The sequence below is a fragment of the Lagenorhynchus albirostris genome, chromosome 20 (assembly GCF_949774975.1).
Source record: "Lagenorhynchus albirostris chromosome 20, mLagAlb1.1, whole genome shotgun sequence".
In the NCBI taxonomy this organism is placed as follows: domain Eukaryota; kingdom Metazoa; phylum Chordata; class Mammalia; order Artiodactyla; family Delphinidae; genus Lagenorhynchus; species Lagenorhynchus albirostris.
The window spans coordinates 40,612,254-40,631,172 of NC_083114.1; the positions used below are offsets into that span (position 1 = coordinate 40,612,254).

The 18,919-nt window shown below is 56.4% G+C and overlaps 1 protein-coding gene across 8 annotated transcripts in view; it reads right to left on the bottom strand.

The window, feature by feature from the left end:
- Positions 1–18,919, bottom strand: part of LOC132510688 (zinc finger protein 385C) — a 57,311-nt gene that overhangs the window by 13,312 nt on the left and 25,080 nt on the right. For 4 of the 8 annotated variants that reach the window (XM_060132884.1, XM_060132886.1, XM_060132882.1 and 1 more), the window contains exon 2: positions 17,578–17,832. In XM_060132884.1, coding sequence (XP_059988867.1) covers positions 17,578–17,830 — 253 coding nt within the window. In that variant the 5' untranslated portion in view covers positions 17,831–17,832. Of the gene's footprint in view, positions 1–1,120; positions 1,858–17,577; positions 17,833–18,919 lie in introns of those variants that run through there. The other 4 variants (XM_060132879.1, XM_060132878.1, XM_060132880.1 and 1 more) reach the window with 3 other exon arrangements.

Below are 18,919 nucleotides of genomic sequence, written 5' to 3' on the forward strand. Positions count from 1 at the left end.
GTCCTGGGAAGGGGAGGCAGGCAGGGTGGGGTGATAGAAAGAGCACAGGCCTGGGGTCAGACTAACCCTAGCTTTGCCACTTACTGACTGTGTGACCTTGGGCAAATCATTTCACCTCGCTGTTCGTCTCTGTTTCCTCAGCTCTAAAACCAGGCTGATACCTGCCCCCAGGCTCCTCAAAAGGTTGTTGTGACTCATATCTTAGTGCCCTGACCAGGGACTGAACCCGGGCCCTCATCAGTGAAAGCGCAGAGTCCTAACCACTGGACCGCCAGGGAATTCCCATCAATGTAATTTTGTGTTGTACTTATACGTGTAAAAATGCTTTAGGAACCATAAAGATTCTACAGCGTTTTGTGTGTGTGTGTGTTTCTACAGCATTGCCCCTGTCAGCCTTATTCCTGGGGTCTCCCTCTGCTCTGCTGCTCAGGGATTAACTGATAGACACGTTGACTCCCTACCAGTTACAAAGGGCCCCAACTGTGTGCTGTTTGTCGTCTCTCTGGGCGATGAGATCCAACTCCCCCACCCCCTTACCAGCCCCCAGGACTCATACAGCCAGTGCCTAGGACACAGCTGCAATATGCATGCCCCCAGGGGCCACATGGGTGATACTGACCTTGAAGTGGGCCAGGGATAAACCAAAGGGAATGGGGAAGCCCATGCCCTGCTCTCCAACTCCAGAACTTCATGCCCTGACTGCACAGGACCTAGCTTTTTAGTAGAAGTCACAAATCCACATTTTTATATGTAATCTCTTGGGTTTTTTTGGTTGTTGTTTTTTGTTTATCTTGGAGACTAAGTTTTCTTAAAAACTGTGAAAACCACCAAAACACATCTGTGGGCCAATCGAGCTCCCAGGCCACCAGTTTGCAACCTCTGACCTAGGTAGTGAGGGGAGCGGACCTGAGCCCTTGAGGACAGGGCCTGGTCCGGCCTCTTCACTGTTGGGCACCCAGGAGCTGGCACCTGGTACGCCCTCAGTGAAGGCTCTGATGGGCGAAGGTGTGAATGAAGTGCTTTGGCTGCTGCCCGGGGGCCTGGCGTGCTGGTACCATGCCCAGATGGCTCGATGTTCTCCCTCCTCAGTCCCTCCCCCACAGCCCTGGCTGCCACCCACCTGCATGTCCCTCACCCTCCTAGGACTGTAGTAATCGCCGTGCTCCATGCCCAGCAGCGCCTGGCACAGGTTGAACCTCTGCAGCTCGAGCAGGGCAGAGCAGCGGTCGTCAGGCACGTCCTCCTTGGCCATGCAGTACACCGTGGTCAGCACGGCCACCTTGGCCGGGTTCGCTTCCACCTTGACACTCCTGAAGCTGGGGGTGGTCGCCAGGCCCGGACAGGTCCCTCCACCCTCAGCCTGGCCCTCAAAAGTGGGCCGGCCCCGGTTGACGGCCAGAGCCTGGCGGTGGGCCCCCGAGGTCACGTGGCGCAGCAGGGCATGGCGCTGGAAGTTGTCGGTGCCCACAGTGAAGGCGTTCTCCGCTTTGCCGTGCTTGTTCCGCACCAGGGCCTGGCGGCACTCTAGGCAAAACATCAACTTCCGCTCGTAGTCGAAGTCCAGCCAGGTGAACTCCTCTTTCCAGTGCTCGTTGAAGTAACGCTTGCACTTCTTATTGGAGTTGGAAGCCTCTCCGGCTGGTTTCTTCCCCGGGGGCACCATTCCTGCTCGAGGGGCAGGGCGCCTCCAACCCCCACCCAGATGCTCTTGTCCCCCCAGCCTGCCCCGCACACCGAAGCACCTCCTTTGACAAGGGGAGTCGGTGGGGAGGCAGGAGGGGGGCAGCCCGCCAGGCTAATGGGGACCATCCATCTAACTTAGCCCGGAAAGTTTATTTCCACTCCGCTGGTGGGAGACTGGAGGTGAAAGAGACAAGGGAGAGGTGTTAGGCGTCCACTGGGGGTTCACACTGCCCACAGAGGACTCCCTGGGTGAGGGGTGGACTGGACCCAATGGGGAAGGGCTACTGGGAGTGGGCCATAAAGCGTTATCCAAAGTGGGTAGAGGTACGGGGTCTGCAGCCCCCTCTAAGGGTCTCCCTGTATCCAGGACAAGGCATGTCAGAACTCAGAGCTGGAAAGACCAGCACCATCAATGCAAACACACTGTATAATCCCGAGACAGCGCTGGTTCTCAGGGCTCACGAATAACTCGGGGCTGAATCCTGGCTCCTCGCCCAAAGGATAACTGGTACCATCAGGCCAGTCATTTGTGTCAACAGAAGGAAGTTAGCACGAAGCTGAGCTCCCAGAGCCACAGGACTGAGGAATGGGATTTGTTTCCTCTGGAGCTCCCTTCCCTAAACACACGCGTGGGCACGCTCACACACACACCAGCTGTGCGGTTCTGGGAAGGGTAGCCCAGAAGCGGGGGCTGGGTTCCAGACTAAAGGCAGCCAGCTGGTTGCCTCTACCTCCCTCCCTCTACCACCACGCCAGGCGCGAGGCGAGGATGAGGAGTCCAGCTGATGGCCAAGACCTGCCACCTCTGCTTCCTCATTCTCTCTCACACCTGCCCCTCCCCTCCATGGTTACTGAGAACAACAGTGGTAACTACCATTTACCGAGTGCGAACTGACTCAGGCCCTGTGCTAAGGACTGGGGTGACCCCATCAGGAGACCAAGATTACTCTTGCAAGTACTCTCTGAGGATGCTATCATCCTCACTTTGGACAGGAGGAAACTGAAGCTCGGGAGCTTTAAGTGACTTGCCCAAGGTTTGCCAAGCAGTAAGTGGCTGAGGTGGAATTAGAACCCAAGTCCCCCTGACTCCACAGGCCATGCTGAGACCCTGGCCTGCACCGTCTCACCTGGATTACGCAGCGGCTTCCGCCTCTGCCTTTGTTCCACCACATTCATACCTCACGTAACGGCCAGAGAGCAAGGCCACACACAGATCCCACTGTGTCACTGCCCTGCTTCCGCCTCTCTGGTGGTGTCCATTGCCTAAGTCTACATACCTCACCGTGAGCCAGCGAGACCCCCCCCCCCAGCCTCTGGACACCTCCAGAGCCTTCCCACTCCTGTCTGCTCAGCCAGCTCCAAAGGCTTCCCATGTCCCACACACATTACTGTTATTTCTGCTCCTGCCTCCATCCCCTGTGCCTGGAACTCCCTATCCCTCCTCTTTCCCTGGCTATTTCCCATTCATACCTGGAGAGCAGCTCAGGCATCCCCTCTGCCACCCTAATTCCGCCCCCCCCCCGAACCTGGGCTGGTACCTGTCCTCTATTCTCCCATAATTCCCCGTGTATGAGTCTTTGTAACACAATATGGTGAACGCAGGGATGCTCTACGTATCTCTGTACTTGGTTCCTGGAAGGTCAAGATCACATTTGTTCATTTTTGTACCTCTACGTCCCTGTACAGGACTGGGCACGCAGATGGCTCTCAGCAAAAGCTGGTTGTTTAAAAGAACAAAAGGATTATTTTGGCTATATGAAACAACTTCTTGTTTCTTTTTTTTTTTTTTTTAAGATTTTTTTTGATGTGGACTATTTTCAAAGTCTTCACTGAACTTGTTACAATATTGCTTCTGTTTCGGTTTTTTGGCCGGGAGGCATGCGGGATCCCAGCTCCCCTGACCAGGGATCGAACCTGCACCCCCGGAACTGGAAGGCGAAGTCCCAACCACTGGACCGCCAGGGAAGTCCCAACAACTTCCTGTTTCTGAGGCTGTTGGTTTAGCTGATTCTAAACTCTGAGAAAGCAGTGACTGTCTTGCCCACCTGATATTACACCCAGCGCCCTGTGTGGAACCTGGCGCTTAGTAGGTAGGTAGAGTAAGGGCAGATGAGTAGAATTCCACGGGCAGCCCATTCAGTGTAAGGAGAAACACTCCATGTTGCCAGAAGTGGGTGAACCTTGCTGGTCCTCTTCCCCTGGACTCTGAGTGGCAGTTGGTATTGCTCATCACACCCCCCTGAAACACACTTTTCTCTTGCCTTCCAGGACACCACAGCCCCTGGTTTTCCTTGCTCCCGTCAGCCACTCCTCTGATGTCATCTCATCCTCTTCTTCCCTATCTCAAACTGTCCCAAGAGCTCAGAACCATCTCTACAGGACCCTCCTCTGGGCACCACACCTTTCTATCCAACTGCCTTCCTGGCTTTTCTAAACAGATCTCTCCTGTATCTGTCCCTACAAAATATGCTCCTCTCCCAGGCTGCCCCGCTCAGGAAAATGGCCCTTTCTCCCACCCAGCTGCTCCGGCTGGAAAACTGCCCATCCAACCCCCACTCTCTTCCGCATCAGGACCTGGTCTGTCCACAGGTCCTGTTGATTCCACCTCTACGATCTACCTTTAACTCATCCCTTCTCTCCATGCCACTGCCACCTTCCCTGTCCAGGCCACCATCATCTCTTGCTCGGACTACAGCAGTTGCTTCCCGATGGCACTCTGGGTCTCCACTCTTACCCCTGTCTGGGGTCAGAGACTCTCAGTAGCCAGAGGGGGCTTTTTAAAACATACAGCTTAAAATCCCTCCATGACTGCCCATTGCTCTGAGGCCAGCACCAGAATCCCTTTCAAGATCTGTCAAATGCCCAGGCACTGCTGACCTCTCTGGGAGCCACCTGTGCCTCCCTCCCCTTCCAGCTACACTGGGCTTCTCTCAGTTCCTCCAGAGTGCCAGAGTCCCATCGCCAGAACCTTTGCACATGCTGCGGCTTCTTCCAGAATGTTCCCACCCTCCCTCCCAACACTTTGCCTAATCCACTTTCCCTCTGGTCTTAGCATAATGACCTCTTCAGGGGAGGCTTCTCTAATTATCCTTCCCCAGCAAGTCCCCTTATTTTCTGTCACTGCCCCGTTTGTTCCCTCCAGCGCACTCCCCAAAGTTTACAGATATGCTTATTTCTGTGTATTGCTTGTGCTCTTGCTGTCCGCCCCCCTCCCCTGGAAAATTCCCTGAGGGCAGGTAAGGTAATTTACTTGTTCCTCTTTGGACTCCAGAGAAGGGAACCACCGGCTGGCCCCCAGCAGGTGCTCCACAAAATTTGAGCAGTAAATGAGTCAGGAAGCACAAGCTCTCAGGCAGAGAGAGCAATGGAGAGGACACCTGGGCACCTTTTGGGTGGCTAAAACAGCTGCCTTTGACGTCCTTTCCTCCTAAGATCCCGTGATTCTGTGACTTTGTCTAGCCCACCACCCAAAGGGTCTTAGAATGGAGAGGAGGTGCAAAGTCAAGGTGACACCCTTCTGGGTTTTTGAGAAAAGAACAAAAGAGTAGGGAGGGAGGAGGCCTGGGAAGATGGAGATTCTGAAACTGTACTGTCCAATAGGGTAGCCACCAGCCACATGTGGCTGTTTAAAATTAATCAGAATTTTAATTTTTTTTTTTTTTTATGGTCGCACCACGTGGCTTGCAGGGATCTTAGTTCCCCGACCAGGGATCGAACCCACGCCCTTGGCAGTGGAAGCGCAGAGTCCTAACCACTGGACCGCCTTGGAATTCCCCAGAATTTTAAATTTTTAAAAATTCAGTTCCTCAGCCACACGAGCCACACTTCAAGTTCTCAATAACCATGTGTGGCTAGTGGCTATTGTACTAGATGGCCCAGATAGAGAACATATACAGCATCCCAGAAAGTTCTACTGAACAGCGCGGCTCTAAAAGACCAGGCAAAAGCCATTGACATTCTCCTGCCTCAACCTGAGGGAACCGGCTGGGTGGGGCGGGATGTAAGACATGACTCTTGAGGGGCCCCTGGGGCGATGTGTGTTGGCCGGTGGTCCCCACTCCACCCCAGCACTTAAGCCTCAAACAGTGTCTATATGGCCCCAGGATGGGGGTCCCCAGTCCCCTCCCCAGGCTTCTTTGGGTCTCCTACTTTCGGGACCCCACAAGAGGAGTCCACGCTCCCGGCAGAGTAGGGGCAGGAGGCCCGTCCCCTGGCAGCCCATCCTCCCGGGGCCTGGATGCGGAGGGCTGGGGAACTTCCTCTGGGGGGCGCGTGGTGCAGGAGCTCTTCGATGGGCGCCGCCCGCGCCGTGCCGCCTCTCCCGCAGGACCCCCAGCCCCCGTGGCCGCCCCCTGCCTGGAGGTTCCTGGAGGGGGCGCCCCGCCCGGCCCCCTCCCCTCCCCGGCCCCCGCACGCACGCACTCACTGAGTCTCGGGAGCCACCATCTTGCGCGGTGGACGCTCTGGCCGCGGTCTCCTTGGGCTCCACTGAGCGACAGCAGCCACTAGCGGTTACCGGGGCGAAGAGGCGCCAGCGGCGGCGCGGGCCGGGGTCGCGGGCAGGGCGGCGGCGCCCCAGGGGGTCGGCCGTTCGCGCCCACCTGCCGCCGCTCTGGCCCGGCGCACCCTTAGCCCGGCGTCGCTCTCACCCTCCCCACCGCGTGCGCTGCAGCAGGAGCAGCTCAGGTTAGACCGCAGGAAGGATGCTCCCCGCCAGCGGGAGGGACAGTGGTCATTCATTCACCACAGGTATCCGTGGGTTCCTAGAGGAGCTCACAGGTGAGAGCCAAACAGGCGGAGCGCTAGGGAGGCTACACTCTGGCAAGTGCCCCGGGCGAGAGTGATGAACAAAATGCTTTGGGATCACAGAGGAGCAGGCGGGCAGCTGAAGGTCATCAGCCTGGAGAGCCAATTAGGTTTCACAAAAGGGTCAGTGAGAGTTTACCAGGCAAAGGGCATTTCAGCAGTGGGAATGGCAGAGCCATTGGGAACCATCGTGAAGTTCAAAGTCGAGTGCAGGTTCTCAAAGCTCAAGGTAGAACAGAGGTATGGAAGCTCTGCAGTGAATGCTGGGGATTTTGACCTTCCGGCCTTGTGGGGAACCTCAGGAGGCGGGTGAGCTAGAAAATCATGTGGATTGAACCTGGGCCCTCAGCAGTGAGAGCGCAGAGTCTTAACTGCTGGACCACCAGGGAATTCCCAGGAAATCAGTGTTTTAATCTAATGAGTTATTTGTAACAGGGATGACAAATGGGGTGGGTGGGAGGAGTGACCTCTTCCTAGAACTTTCAGATGCCCAGGAGACCCTCACCCCTGTGTGGGTTTCCCTGCAGGAGGAATGTGGGTGGTACCCCACCCTCCTAGACCTAGAAGCCTGCAGCGGAGCTCCAGTAATGACATCAAACTCTGAGGCCTTGGCAGCCCAGAACTTAGCCTCAGTTTCCTCACCTGTGAAGTGGAAATTACAGCTGGGTAAGGAGGAAGGGGCAGGACAGGAATGGGTCTGAGGGCCAAATAAGATGCTGGGTGTGGAGGCTGTTTGCACAGGGGGTGCAGGGCACTTGGTGACCCAGTCTCCCCTTCTGGTCAGCACAAAGTCACCCGGAAATGCCTTCCAGCCCCTGCACAACTGGGTACACTCTTCTCCCACTCAAGGTCTAAGGCACACGTTGAGATCAGGGCCTCTCCAGTGGTTGCTGGGAGCTCCCCGCAGCCCCCTTCACGCAGCACTGCTCTGAGCTGCCCACCACCTGCCTCTGACATTCACTGTGAGCCCTGGCCCCCAGGGCCGCTGGGATGACGCACGAGTCATGACACATGCACACACGCGTGTGGCCACTTGGCTTGTGGGTGCGCTCAGATGAAGGGAGACATGGCAGCCCCCACCCCTGTCCCAAGATGGTACCACACAGCCTGACGGGTCTAGAATTCTGCACCCCAAAAACGGTCAGGTGTGTGTTGGGGGGTGTTCTCGGGTAGCATCTTGCAACAGAACAGCCACCCTGGCTAAGTGTCTCAGAGCAGTCCCTCCCCACCCCTGGCCAGGGGTCCACAGCCGGGACCCGGGGCTCATTGGATGGCTGCCTCAAGAGGGTGGGTTGCTACTCTGATCAAACAGGAATAAACCAGACGAAGTGACGGAGAAAAGGCCACCCCCAGGGGTCCAACAGAGCCTAGGGCAGGGGCGCAGAGCAGGTGTCTCATGAAATAACATCACCCTGCCTGCCATCCAAGGGAGAGAATCCGGGGAAACTACGTCCTGCTGTTTTGCCATCACTGGGAAAGATACACACGAAAGAGCACAGGGACACACACCCTGAGGTCCACAGGCATCCACACAGATAGTGACAGGGACAGACACCAAGGCACACACTCACACACATCTCCCTATGGTGAGACCGTCTATGCACACTGATGTGTGTACATACGGAGGTGGTACCCACGCAGAGACAGACAGATACCCCTGCTGGCCAAGGGGCGGGCACAGAGGCCACGCATGAGCATGCATGAACACACAGACAGGCAAGAGCAACAAAGACACACTCGGATCATATATGCCCAGAGGGACAGACACACGAGGACACGCAGACCCCTACAGACGCACATACGGACAATACAGAACAACAGGCATGCAGTGGCACACAACATCACAAAGAGGTGCACGTGCACAAAGGTCCATATACAGAAACACACACCCCCCCTTACAAAATTAAATGCATCTGACACACACACAAGCTCATGTAGCCAAACCAGAGTCCCCCTCCCACCCCCCCCCCCGAGCCATAGGGGCAGATGGTAGGGTCCTCCCCAAGGCAGGCATGCACACGCACACGCGCGCTCACACACAGACACACACACAGACACACACACAGACAGACAGACAGACACACACACACACACACACCTCAAATAGTAAAGTTGCCAGTTTCTATCACAGATAAAACCAAAACTCTGAAGAAAGGGAGTCCAGGAGGGAGAGAGCGCCAAAGGCAGGGAATGAGAGGTTGAACCAAGACCCCAGCTTGCTCACTCCCCGCTAGGATTAGGATTCCTCCCCACATTCCCCAGCGCCCCCAACCCACCCTGGGCTGGCCAGCACTGTGGAGGCGTTGATGTTCCAGACTCCCGCCCTCCCTGCACCTGAGGAAGACCCCCGAGCCCAGTCACAAGAGGAACTCTGCTCCCAGCCCCACGGCCTCCAGCCCTTGCCCTTGTGGAAGGAGATCCCCCAAATCCTTAAAGGGTAACGGCTGTTTCCCTCAGAAAGGACCAGGCAAGCCCTGTGTGGGGAGGTGAGCCCGGAGACCACGAGCGAAGCACGGGGGGCATCGATGTGGACCCCAGCGCGGTGGCTGGACCTCAGCGGGCGCCTGGCTCTCTCCTCTGCTGCATTAACAACTGCCTCTAGCCCCCGACCCCTGCTCCCCCAGGCAGCCCCTTCGAGGCAGCTGAAGGTGTGATTTGATACAAGCAACCTTTGTAGCGGCTCCTCGGATGGCGCACACCTGCCCCAGAGCGCAGCAGCCTCATTCCTGCAGTCCGGACCTCCAGATTCCCGACCATTCCTGCCACCCCGGCCCCACCTTTGCTCCCGGCCAGAGTGGGGGCTCCCCCTGCCCATCCTTGAACTTGGGAAAAGGTACCAAGAGTCAGCTGGCTACTGGAGCCTCTAAACAGACGACTCTGGGGGGGCCGACAAAAGGAGGAAAAGAATAGGGCAGGGGAGAGGGGAGAGGGGGAGAGGCCCACTCTCGGCTGGAAGCCCCCGCCCCAACCCCCCAGCTCAGGCGTCCTCAGCACTCACCCAAGAGCATTCTCTGCCTTTGGAGGAACCGCTGAGCGCAGAGTGAGAAGTGAACGAAACCCAGCCGGAGAGCGACAGAGGGAAGGGGTGGGGGTGTGGAGGGACAGGAGGGGAGGGTGCGAGGGAGGGGCTCCTGCTTCTGCTGGGAAGCCACGGTTACCGGGCCCTGTCTCCCCTCTCCAGGAAGGCGCTGCCTGTTCCCTGGTTTCCCCATCCCAACCACCGGTGGAAAGAACAGGGCGCTTCTTCCCCGAAGGTATGGGGATAGGGGGAGGGTGTCCGGGGACCTAGTGCCTCTTATACTGAAGCGAAGAGTTGACCCTGCCCACAGAGGCCTCCAGGACAGGAGGTGCTTCCAGCCCCTTCTCTGCCTGCCAGAAAATTCTTCTTCTGAACTTTGAAGCCCTGCCTCAGGGCTTGCTGCCGCAGGGGCCCCGTTCTCCTATCTAGCCTTACTTATCCTCTGCCCCCATCCCCTTTTTTTTGTTTTTGTTTTTTTTTTATGGTACGCGGGCCTCTCACTGTTGTGGCCTCTCCCGTTGCGGAGCACAGGCTCCGGACGCGCAGGCTCAGCGGCCATGGCTCACAGGCCTAGCCGCTCTGCGGCATGTGGGATCTTCCCGGACCGGGGCACGAACCCGTGTCCCCTGCATCGGCAGGCGGACTCTCAACCACTGCGCCACAAGGGAAGCCCCCCCATCCCCTTTTATTTACCTCCTTTTGCTGCAGGAAAAACCGAGGCTCAGAGAGGGGGAAGCGAGCGCACGTGGCTTGCAGTTCAGTACCTGGACTGCCGGACCTGCTAAATGGGCAATGCCAGGAAGCGGGGAAGGGGTGTTCATCTGATCACCTAGAACTTCTGACGCGCCTCATCTGCCCGCACCCTTCCCTCCCACCCATCTTTTCTCTTCTGATTTGGCTTCCTCCTCCCCCTCCTCTTCCTGAAACCTGCGGGCTCCTAACTCACCTGAGCACCTGGTGCCAGGAGGGGGGTGGAATGCGGGAGAGGAGACAGCCAAGCCACAGCTGGATCCAGTCTCGCATTCCAAGCCCGGGTCCCAGCGCTAGCCCCCCACCCCCCCAGCATCCTGTCTCCACCAGACAATAACCCGTAATCTCTGGAGTAGCCGGTTCTCAAGCTGCAAAGAGGTCTGGGGAGGGGGTGGCGGCAGCAGCCCCTGAAAACAGGTTTGTTAGGAAGAGGCTCTGTGGGGGGAAGGACTTGCTGGTGTGGGGAGAGGAAGGAAACTCAAGCCCAGAGCTAATTAACCCACCCAGAGACACAGACGGAACCTTTGTCTTCTGCGGGGGCAGGGATCTGAGCTAAGCCCCCTAATTTCCACCCAGACAGCCTTGCCTTTCCTGGTGGCTGCTGGGGGGAGGTGCTGATGGTCAGGTTCACATCTGTGAGCGGGTGCTGTCCAGGGAGAGTGAGGGCACCGCCATCACCGGCCACTTAAGGAGAACCGCAGGAGGCACTGGTTAGACCCCAAGGACTTCTTAGTGGCGTTGCGGGAGCCAAGGTGAAACAGGCATGCAGAGGCCTCAGGATGGGTTGGGAGGGGTGCTGAGGAGGAACTGGAAACCCAGGGAGATACTGAAGCCACGGGGGGACAGGCTGGAGGGCTTCCGGGGCCTCCTGATGGGACTGAAATTAATCCATCTGCGGGGAGTGGAGGGAGAGGAGCTCATCAAGCCAGTGACTCAGGGGTGACCCAAGCTCAAGGCCTTTGATCTCTGGGGCTCAGAATGCAGCCGGAGGCTTCTGCAGTCAAAGACTAGGAGAGGAGGTGGAGGGGCTGCTTAGAACGGGATCTAGGAGAGGTCTGAGGGCGCAGGGCCGGGGACAGCCTCCATCTGCCACTCTGATGCCTTCCCGTCCCCAAAGGCACAGGGGTGTCTGGTACAGCTGCAGCCAACTTTGCCCTGAAATCCAATATAGTCTGACTCCGTCTCCGCTTTCTTGTCCCCGTTAGCGTCTACCCTGTGCTCCCCATCCGAGTCCCGTCTGGCCATTTCGGTAAGCCAGAGCTTAAGTCATTTTTGAAATCTCCTTCTCTCCCCGCTGGTGTCATGTTGCAATGGTGGGGAACAGGGGATGCGCCCTAAATTGGGCAGCTGGGTCAGTCCTGCCAAGAGACAGGGGGAGGAACCAGTTGGATTTAGAAGGTTCTCCTCCCTGTCCCGAGCCAGCCTAAGCAGAGCGGGAGATGGCTGGCATCTCCCCATTGTTCAGTTGAGGACACCAAGGCATGGGTTCTGAGCACTTGAACTGCCTGTCACGGGAGCTGGTCTGCCTGCGCTGGGCCATCCCTCCTCCCCATTCCTGAAACATTAAGGCTCTATCTCTCCTTAGGTATGCTGCTCTCCTCAGCAGCAAGGTGGGGAAGGCACGTGAGAGACAGGATTTAGAGTCAGAGATGCTGGGATCTGAACCTCGCTGTGGCCTTAGGCCTGTTGCTTACACTCTCTGAGTTCTAGTATCTTAGTTTCTAAAGTGAGGGCTGAATGCCAGTCAGCTACGCCCGGGGATGGCTGGGTGAGGAGGGAATGCTGTGCTGCTTGTGGAAGTGCTTTGCAAACAGTTCATCTCCTAAGTACATGCTCATTGGCCCTGGGGGTAGGTCACAGCTCTTTCCCCAAGGTCCAGGTCCAGGTGTCCGTCCCCCAAGCCCGGTGCTGGCCCAACATCTACACTAGAGGTTGGAGGTAGGAGGGTTGAGGCAGCAAACCTTTCTCTCTACAGATGTTCAAGAACTACCTAAAATTGTTTAGGGGTACGCGCACGCACGCGCGTGTGTGTGTGTGTGTGTGTGTGTGTGTGTGTGTGTGTGATGGTCAATAGGGTCACTGAGTTCAGCCACATTGAGGCGGAGGTTCCTGGTGCCCACACCTCCCATGGGGGGCAGGTGGGGTGAAAGATGGCTCATTCCTGAAGGATGAAAGGGTCTGCTGTGTGGGAGACAGATCGGGAGGAGGGCAGGTGGGGGAATGACCTGGAGGAGGGGCTGGGGAGGGGTGCGGTTCCTGCTGTTTCCCCATCCTGTGCTGTTTCCCCTTCCTAGGTGTTCCAGGCTGACTCATGGTGGGCAGCTGGGTGAGGCTGAGTAAGGAGGCCTCTGACACAGGCATTGGTGAGGAAGCTGAGAGAGGGGACAGCCGCCCCCCATATCTCCCTCCCACAGATGGCCTCAGGGACAGGATCCTCCAGACAGGATCCCGCCTCACTGCCCGTGACGGCCTGTCACTGTGCAAGGCGCCAGCCCCCCCAGACCCCTAATCAGAGTGACAGCTCCAGGAGGCTTCCCAGAAGGGGAGCCTCGAAGGGGCATGACTGGGCCGTCACCCCCACCACTTCAGCACCCTCCCAGGGAAGGGGCGGCCCTCCTGGCTGCCACGGGACTGAGCTCTCAGGTGTCCAGGAACAAAGCCCTGCGTTCAGGGCTCCTCACACTTTGCCTCAAGCTGCCTGAAAGTAGACGTGACTCTCTCCATTTCCGGAGGGTGCCCCAGTCAGCCGTGCCCTCAGGGCTCTCTGCTCTGGTCCAGCCTCCTTGAGAGGACTATCGCATGACTGAGGTACCCACTCCCTCACCCCTGGGGAAAGTTGCTAGCATTGGGCTGCCTCTCCCACCCCCAACTCCCAGAGGGCCAAGGAGACAGGAGAGTCCATGGAGGGGGGTGGTTTGCTGGGGGTGATGACCTGAAGTAGAGTCAAAGATAAGCAGGCCAAGGGACTTCCCTGGCGGTCCAGTGGTTAAGACTCCGTGGTTCCAATGCAGGGGGCACGGGTTTGATCCCTGGTCAGGGAACTATGATCCCACGTGCCTCTTGGTGTGGCCAAAAAAAAAGAGAACACAGGTTCTCGGCTGGAGCCCAGGGATTCCCGGGCTCCCAGAAGTCTGAGGATGCAACATCCTCGTTCTAGTCACAGCCATCACCCCCCGGCCCACCATGCTCCCACAGTGCCGCTCACTCCTCTTAGCATGGTGGTGGGGGATGGTCTGGCCCCGTGGCTGTCTTTCCCTCCAGACCGTGAATGCCCAGCACTGCTCGGTACAGAATCCCGGCATCCTGCACGGGGCCAGCGCAGGGGTGGAAGGCTGGTGATACAGGACAGGTGACTGGAGGGCCAATGACTTACGAGGTGTTGTTTAACAATCTCGGGGGGGAGTACCAGGCATCGTGTCTCCTGGTGACCCCCCCAAACCTACCCTGTACTCGGGGGATAAGGACTGTGAGAAAAGGGAAGCCAAGTGAAGGGGGACCCCATCCCTCTGGGCAGCCTGTCTGTGGCCACCAGTGTCAGGTGCTGCGGTCCTTTTCCTCACACCCCACCTGCTCTCTCCACACTGGGATGGTGGGTGGGGGAGAGAAGGAAGGACCACTGCCCAGAAGGAAGGCCTGAAAAGCCAGAGTTAGAGGGGAGCAGGGGTGGGACCAAGTCCTCTGGTCACAGGAATGGCCTTCCCCACCCACCCTTGCCTCCCTCTCAGCACCCCCTTTCCGATGACGGAACTGTCCATCACAGCATCCCCTAAGCCAGAGTCATCCTTGGCACCTCCTTCCCCTTGGCCCCACATCCTGTCAGTCACCAAGTCCTGCAGAAAAGACCCCAGAATCTGGTTCCACCATCCTATCCCCTTCCTTCTCATGTACCCGCGAGACTCACCCTTCCCCCTCACCAGAGACGTCTAAAAACACTAACTACTCCGCTCAAAACACTTCAGTGATGCCTGTCACCTTCAGGACAAAGGCCAGATGCCCAGCCTGGCTTTGAGGACTTTACAGGCAGCCCCTGCTCACCTCCTGCCACGCCAGCCACTTGCCCAGCCCAGCACCACCTGCTGTCCCTGCAAAGCCATGGCCTCAGGCCTGGGTGCATTTGCTCTAGCTCAGGGGTCCCCAACCCCCGGGCCGCAGACTGGTATTGGTCCGTGGCCTGTTAGCAATCAGGCCGCACAGCAGGAGGTGAGCGGTGGGCTAGTGAATGAAGCTTCCTGTATATTTACAGCCACTCCCCATCGCTCGCATTACCACCTGAGCTCCGCCTCCTGTCAGATCAGCGGCAGCGCATTAGATTCTCATAGGAGCGCGAAGCCTACTGTGAAGTGCGCGCGCGAGGGATCTAGGCTGTGGGCTCCTTATGAGAATCTAATGCCTGATGATCTGGGGGGGAGCTGAGGCGGTGATGCTAGCGCTGGGGAGCGGCTGCAAATACAGATCATCATTAGCAGAGAGGTCTGACTGCATAGAGACCACAATAAATCAACTGCCTGCAGACTCATATCAAAACCCTATCCGTGGGGGGCTTCCCTGGTGGTGCAGTGGTTGAGAATCTGCCTGCCAATGCAAGGGACACAGGTTCGAGCCCTGGCCTGGGAAGATCCCACATGCCACGGAGCAACTAAGCCCGTGTGCCACAACTACTGAGCCTGAGCTCTAGAGCCCGCAAGCCACAACTACTTAGCCCGCGTGCCACAACTACTGAAGCCTGCGCGCCTAGAGCCTGTGCTCCGCAACAAGAGAAGCCACGACAATGAGAAGCCCACGCGCTGCAACGAAGAGTAGCCCCCGCTCACCTCAACTAGAGAAAGCCCGCACACAGCAACAAAGACCCAACACAGCCAAAATAAATACTTTTTTTTTAAAAAAACAAAACCCTAGCAATGAGTGGCAAGTGAAAACAAGCTCAGGGATCCCACTAATTCTGCATTATGGTGAGTTGTGTAATTATTTCATTATATATCGCAATGTAATAATAATAGAAATAAAGTGCACAATAAATGTAATGCACTTGAATCATTCCAAAACCATTCCCCCACCCCCCCAGTCTGTGGAAAAACTGTCTTCCACGAAACCGGTCCCTGGTGCCAAAAAGGTTGGGGACCACTGCTCTAGCTGCTCTAGCTGTCTCCCTGCCTGGGCGACAAGATCCAACAAGATCCACCTTCAGTGTCACTTCTCTGAAGCGTTCCCTGACTTATGTCAATTCACCTCTCCCTCCCACTTCTCAAAGGAGCCCATCCCCACATCTATGAAGCCTGCTGTTATCTTGGACAACCTTGTCTGCATGTAGTTATCTAGACAGTTCTTTCCTAACAGGCAGCTCTGTTGCCTTTTAAAAAGACAAATTCCCAGACAAATGCTGTATGTTCTCACTTACATGCAGATTCTAAAAAAGCGGAACTCATAGACATAGAAGAGAGTAGAATGGTGGTTGCCAGGGGCTGGTGGTGGGGGAAATGGGGACATGTGGGTCAAAGGGTACAAAGTCCCAGCTGTAAGATAACTACGATCCGGGGATCTAGTGCACAGCATGGTGGCTGTAATTAGCAGAACTGCCTTATACGCTTGAAAGTTGTTAAGGAAGTAAATCTTAACTGTTATCTGTACACATACACTCAGAATTATGTGAGGGGATGGAGGTGTTAACTAACCTTACTGTGGTAATCATTTCACAATATATACATGTATCAAATCATCACACTGTACCCCTTAAATTTACATTTGTTATATGTCAGTAATATCTCAATAAAGAAACATACAAAAAAATAAAAAATACTACAAGGTCCTACTGTATAGCACAGGGAAATATACTCAATATTCAATATTTTGTAACAACCTAAAAGGGAAAAGAATCTGAAAAAGAACATATATATATATATATGTATATATGTATATATATATATATGAATCACTGTGCTGTACCCCTGAAACTAACACAACATTGTAAATCAACTCTACTTCGATAGAAAAACAATAAAAATAAAAATATGAATACTCCCAATCAGCAGCTCGCACATAGTAAGCTGTCTGTAAGTATTTGATGAATGAATGAATGACTTTTGAACACACACACACACTCCAGAAACATCCATACGGTTGAATATGCCCTTATTCAGAGTCACATCCTGGGGTCCAGCCCCAAGTGCTCAGGTGGGGAAGATGGTACCAGCCATTAGAGCATTCCCTGCTTTGCTTATTCAGTGACCTCTGCCTGTGAGGTCCCTTTTCCTCTGACCCCTGTTCCAAAGCTCACTGCAGCCCCCCTCCTTCGGGAGGCCTTTCGTGGTACCCTCAGGTAGAATCGCCCTTTCTCCTTTGTACCCCTGGGGTCATGTCCCATGTAGCACCCACAACACTCATCTGCTCATTTCGTATCTGTCTCAGCCTAAAAGACAGTTTCAGTCTTGGGGGCCGTGGTGGGAGGAGCAAGACTGGAACGTCTCCAGGCCCCAGCACAGTGTGGGGAGCACAGAGGGCATCCCATAAACACTCACCCAAACAACAGGCAGCCCTCAAGAGGTCAGAGTGCAGCCCTCTGGCGAAGCTACCAACCTGGGCTGCAGGGTGTGTGTGCAGGACATGCTTCTGGTGGCCGCCCCCAGGAACCAGGCAGAAGTTCTGGCCCTTCCTGCCTCTCACGCTGGGCCTGGTTCATAACCTGTTTCCCCTGCCGGCCAGCAGCCTGCTGCCCCTGGTTTCTCCCATGACTCCCATGTGCCTGTCAGCTGGAATCATACTCACGAATCCATTCACCCACTTCGCCCAGAAATCTGCCTTGCAGCCAGCGGCCCTCTTGCAGCCCAACCTCTGCAGAGTCATGCCAGCCAGGGAGAGGCCGAAATTCTGGCCAGGAGTCCAGTGGCCAAAGGGAGAGGGGCTTCTCCCCCCTCTTCCCCTGACCACCTCTCAGCCCTTAGCCGGAGTGTCGTGCACTTCGCTGACCCTGGCCTTCAGAGACCAGAGCAGGAGCCCGGGATGCCCCGTAGGTGAGGCCCTTATCTGGAAAACTATCTGCCAGGGGGCTCCTGGCTGGAGAAATGCTGCTTAGGGGGCCTGGTCCTAAAAGACCCCACAGGGAGAGCCCCAGATCCAGAGAAGGCCTCAGACCTCAGGCCCTGAGAGACCCCATAGTGGGCTGTCCGGATGCAAAAAAACTTGATGGCATCTGGGGAACTTCAGACTCTAAGACCCCATGGAGGGTACTCCAGACCAAAAGACCCCACAGAGTGAGGCCATAGACCCAGAGCCCCTCACAGGGGCCCAGAACCAAATCTGTGGGAGCAGCGCCCCTCCACACTGACCTGGCCCCAGGGGCGTCTTTCCCAAGCTGAGCTGCCGCAGGCGCCTCTGGTGGGCCCGCCCCCCACAGTGCACCTGGGCCTGGGCTGCCGAGTTCAGCTGGATGTTGCAGACGTCGCAGAGGGTGTACGACGGCCGTTTTCTTTCCCGCTTGGGTTTAGGTGGTTCTGGAGGCCGAGGGGGGCACTCAGCAGCTGCAGATCCTCCAGGGGGCTCCTTCTCACCCGGGGGAGATGGGCTCAGTGGCCGCTTCATACCTGGGCAGATCGGGAGACAAGTAAACAAAGGCGAGTGCAATGAATACACAGAAGGAGCAAGAGGGCTTCGGGACCCAGAGATGCCTGTGCCCCAGATCCCAGCTGAAATTCCCTGGCCTTCTGAAAGCCGTAACCCAAGGATGGCAAACGGGAGCAGAAGGGGGGCTGTTTTAAACAAAGCAGCAGTAAAATGCAGGGGTATCTGCAAGAGTGTCAGAAATGGCCACACACTGGGGGGCCGACACCTGAGGGCTCAGAGCAAAGCGCTCAGAGGGAGAGCGGGGCTCTCAGAAAGCAGGCGACGTGGAGGGAGAGCCAGCAGAAAGGCTACTGGAGACACTAGCCTGGCCCAAGGCAGGCCAGGCGCTGACAGTGCTGGGACAGGCAGGCCTGTGGTGCCTGCTGGAGATGCAGGAGCTGCCCGCCAGAGGATGACTGCAGAAACCCAACCACCTCGTGCCCAGTGCCGGTGACATTCACAAACGGTGACAGTGTGTGAAGCCATCCCCACCCCTGCCCCACGTGGCTCCCGATGCCCCCTGCTGTTAGGGCAACAGTTGGTGTTTACACACACACACACACACACACACACACACTGGGCCCTGCAGAGCATGCGCATCGCCCCTCCAGGCCCCTCCCCTTCTCCTTTCCGACTCACTTCTCTGAACCTTTCCCACCCACCGGACCTTTCTGCCTCTAACTGGCTCTATTCTGCCCCATGACCTTCCTCAGACTGAACTGGGTTGATTTTCACTTTCCTCCTGAATCTGTGTAGATGCTTCCTGCCTCTGCTTCAGATTGGGTACTTCCCGAGGGCAGGCCTGGTGTCCCCCTCACCAGGACAGAGAATTCCTGAGGTCAGGGACTGTGTCTCTCGCTCAGAGTTGGGGAGCCCCAAGGCTAGGGCCTGAGTGAGAAGTGACAGAGCCCATTTCTCTTGTATGGGCTGAATTATGTCTGGTGACCCCCACCCTGCCCCCCTCCCCACAAATTCATACGTTGAAGTCCTAACTCCTAGTATCTCACAATGTGATTGGATTTGGAGAGAGGGTCTTTAAAGAGGTAATTAAGTTAAGATGAGGTCATT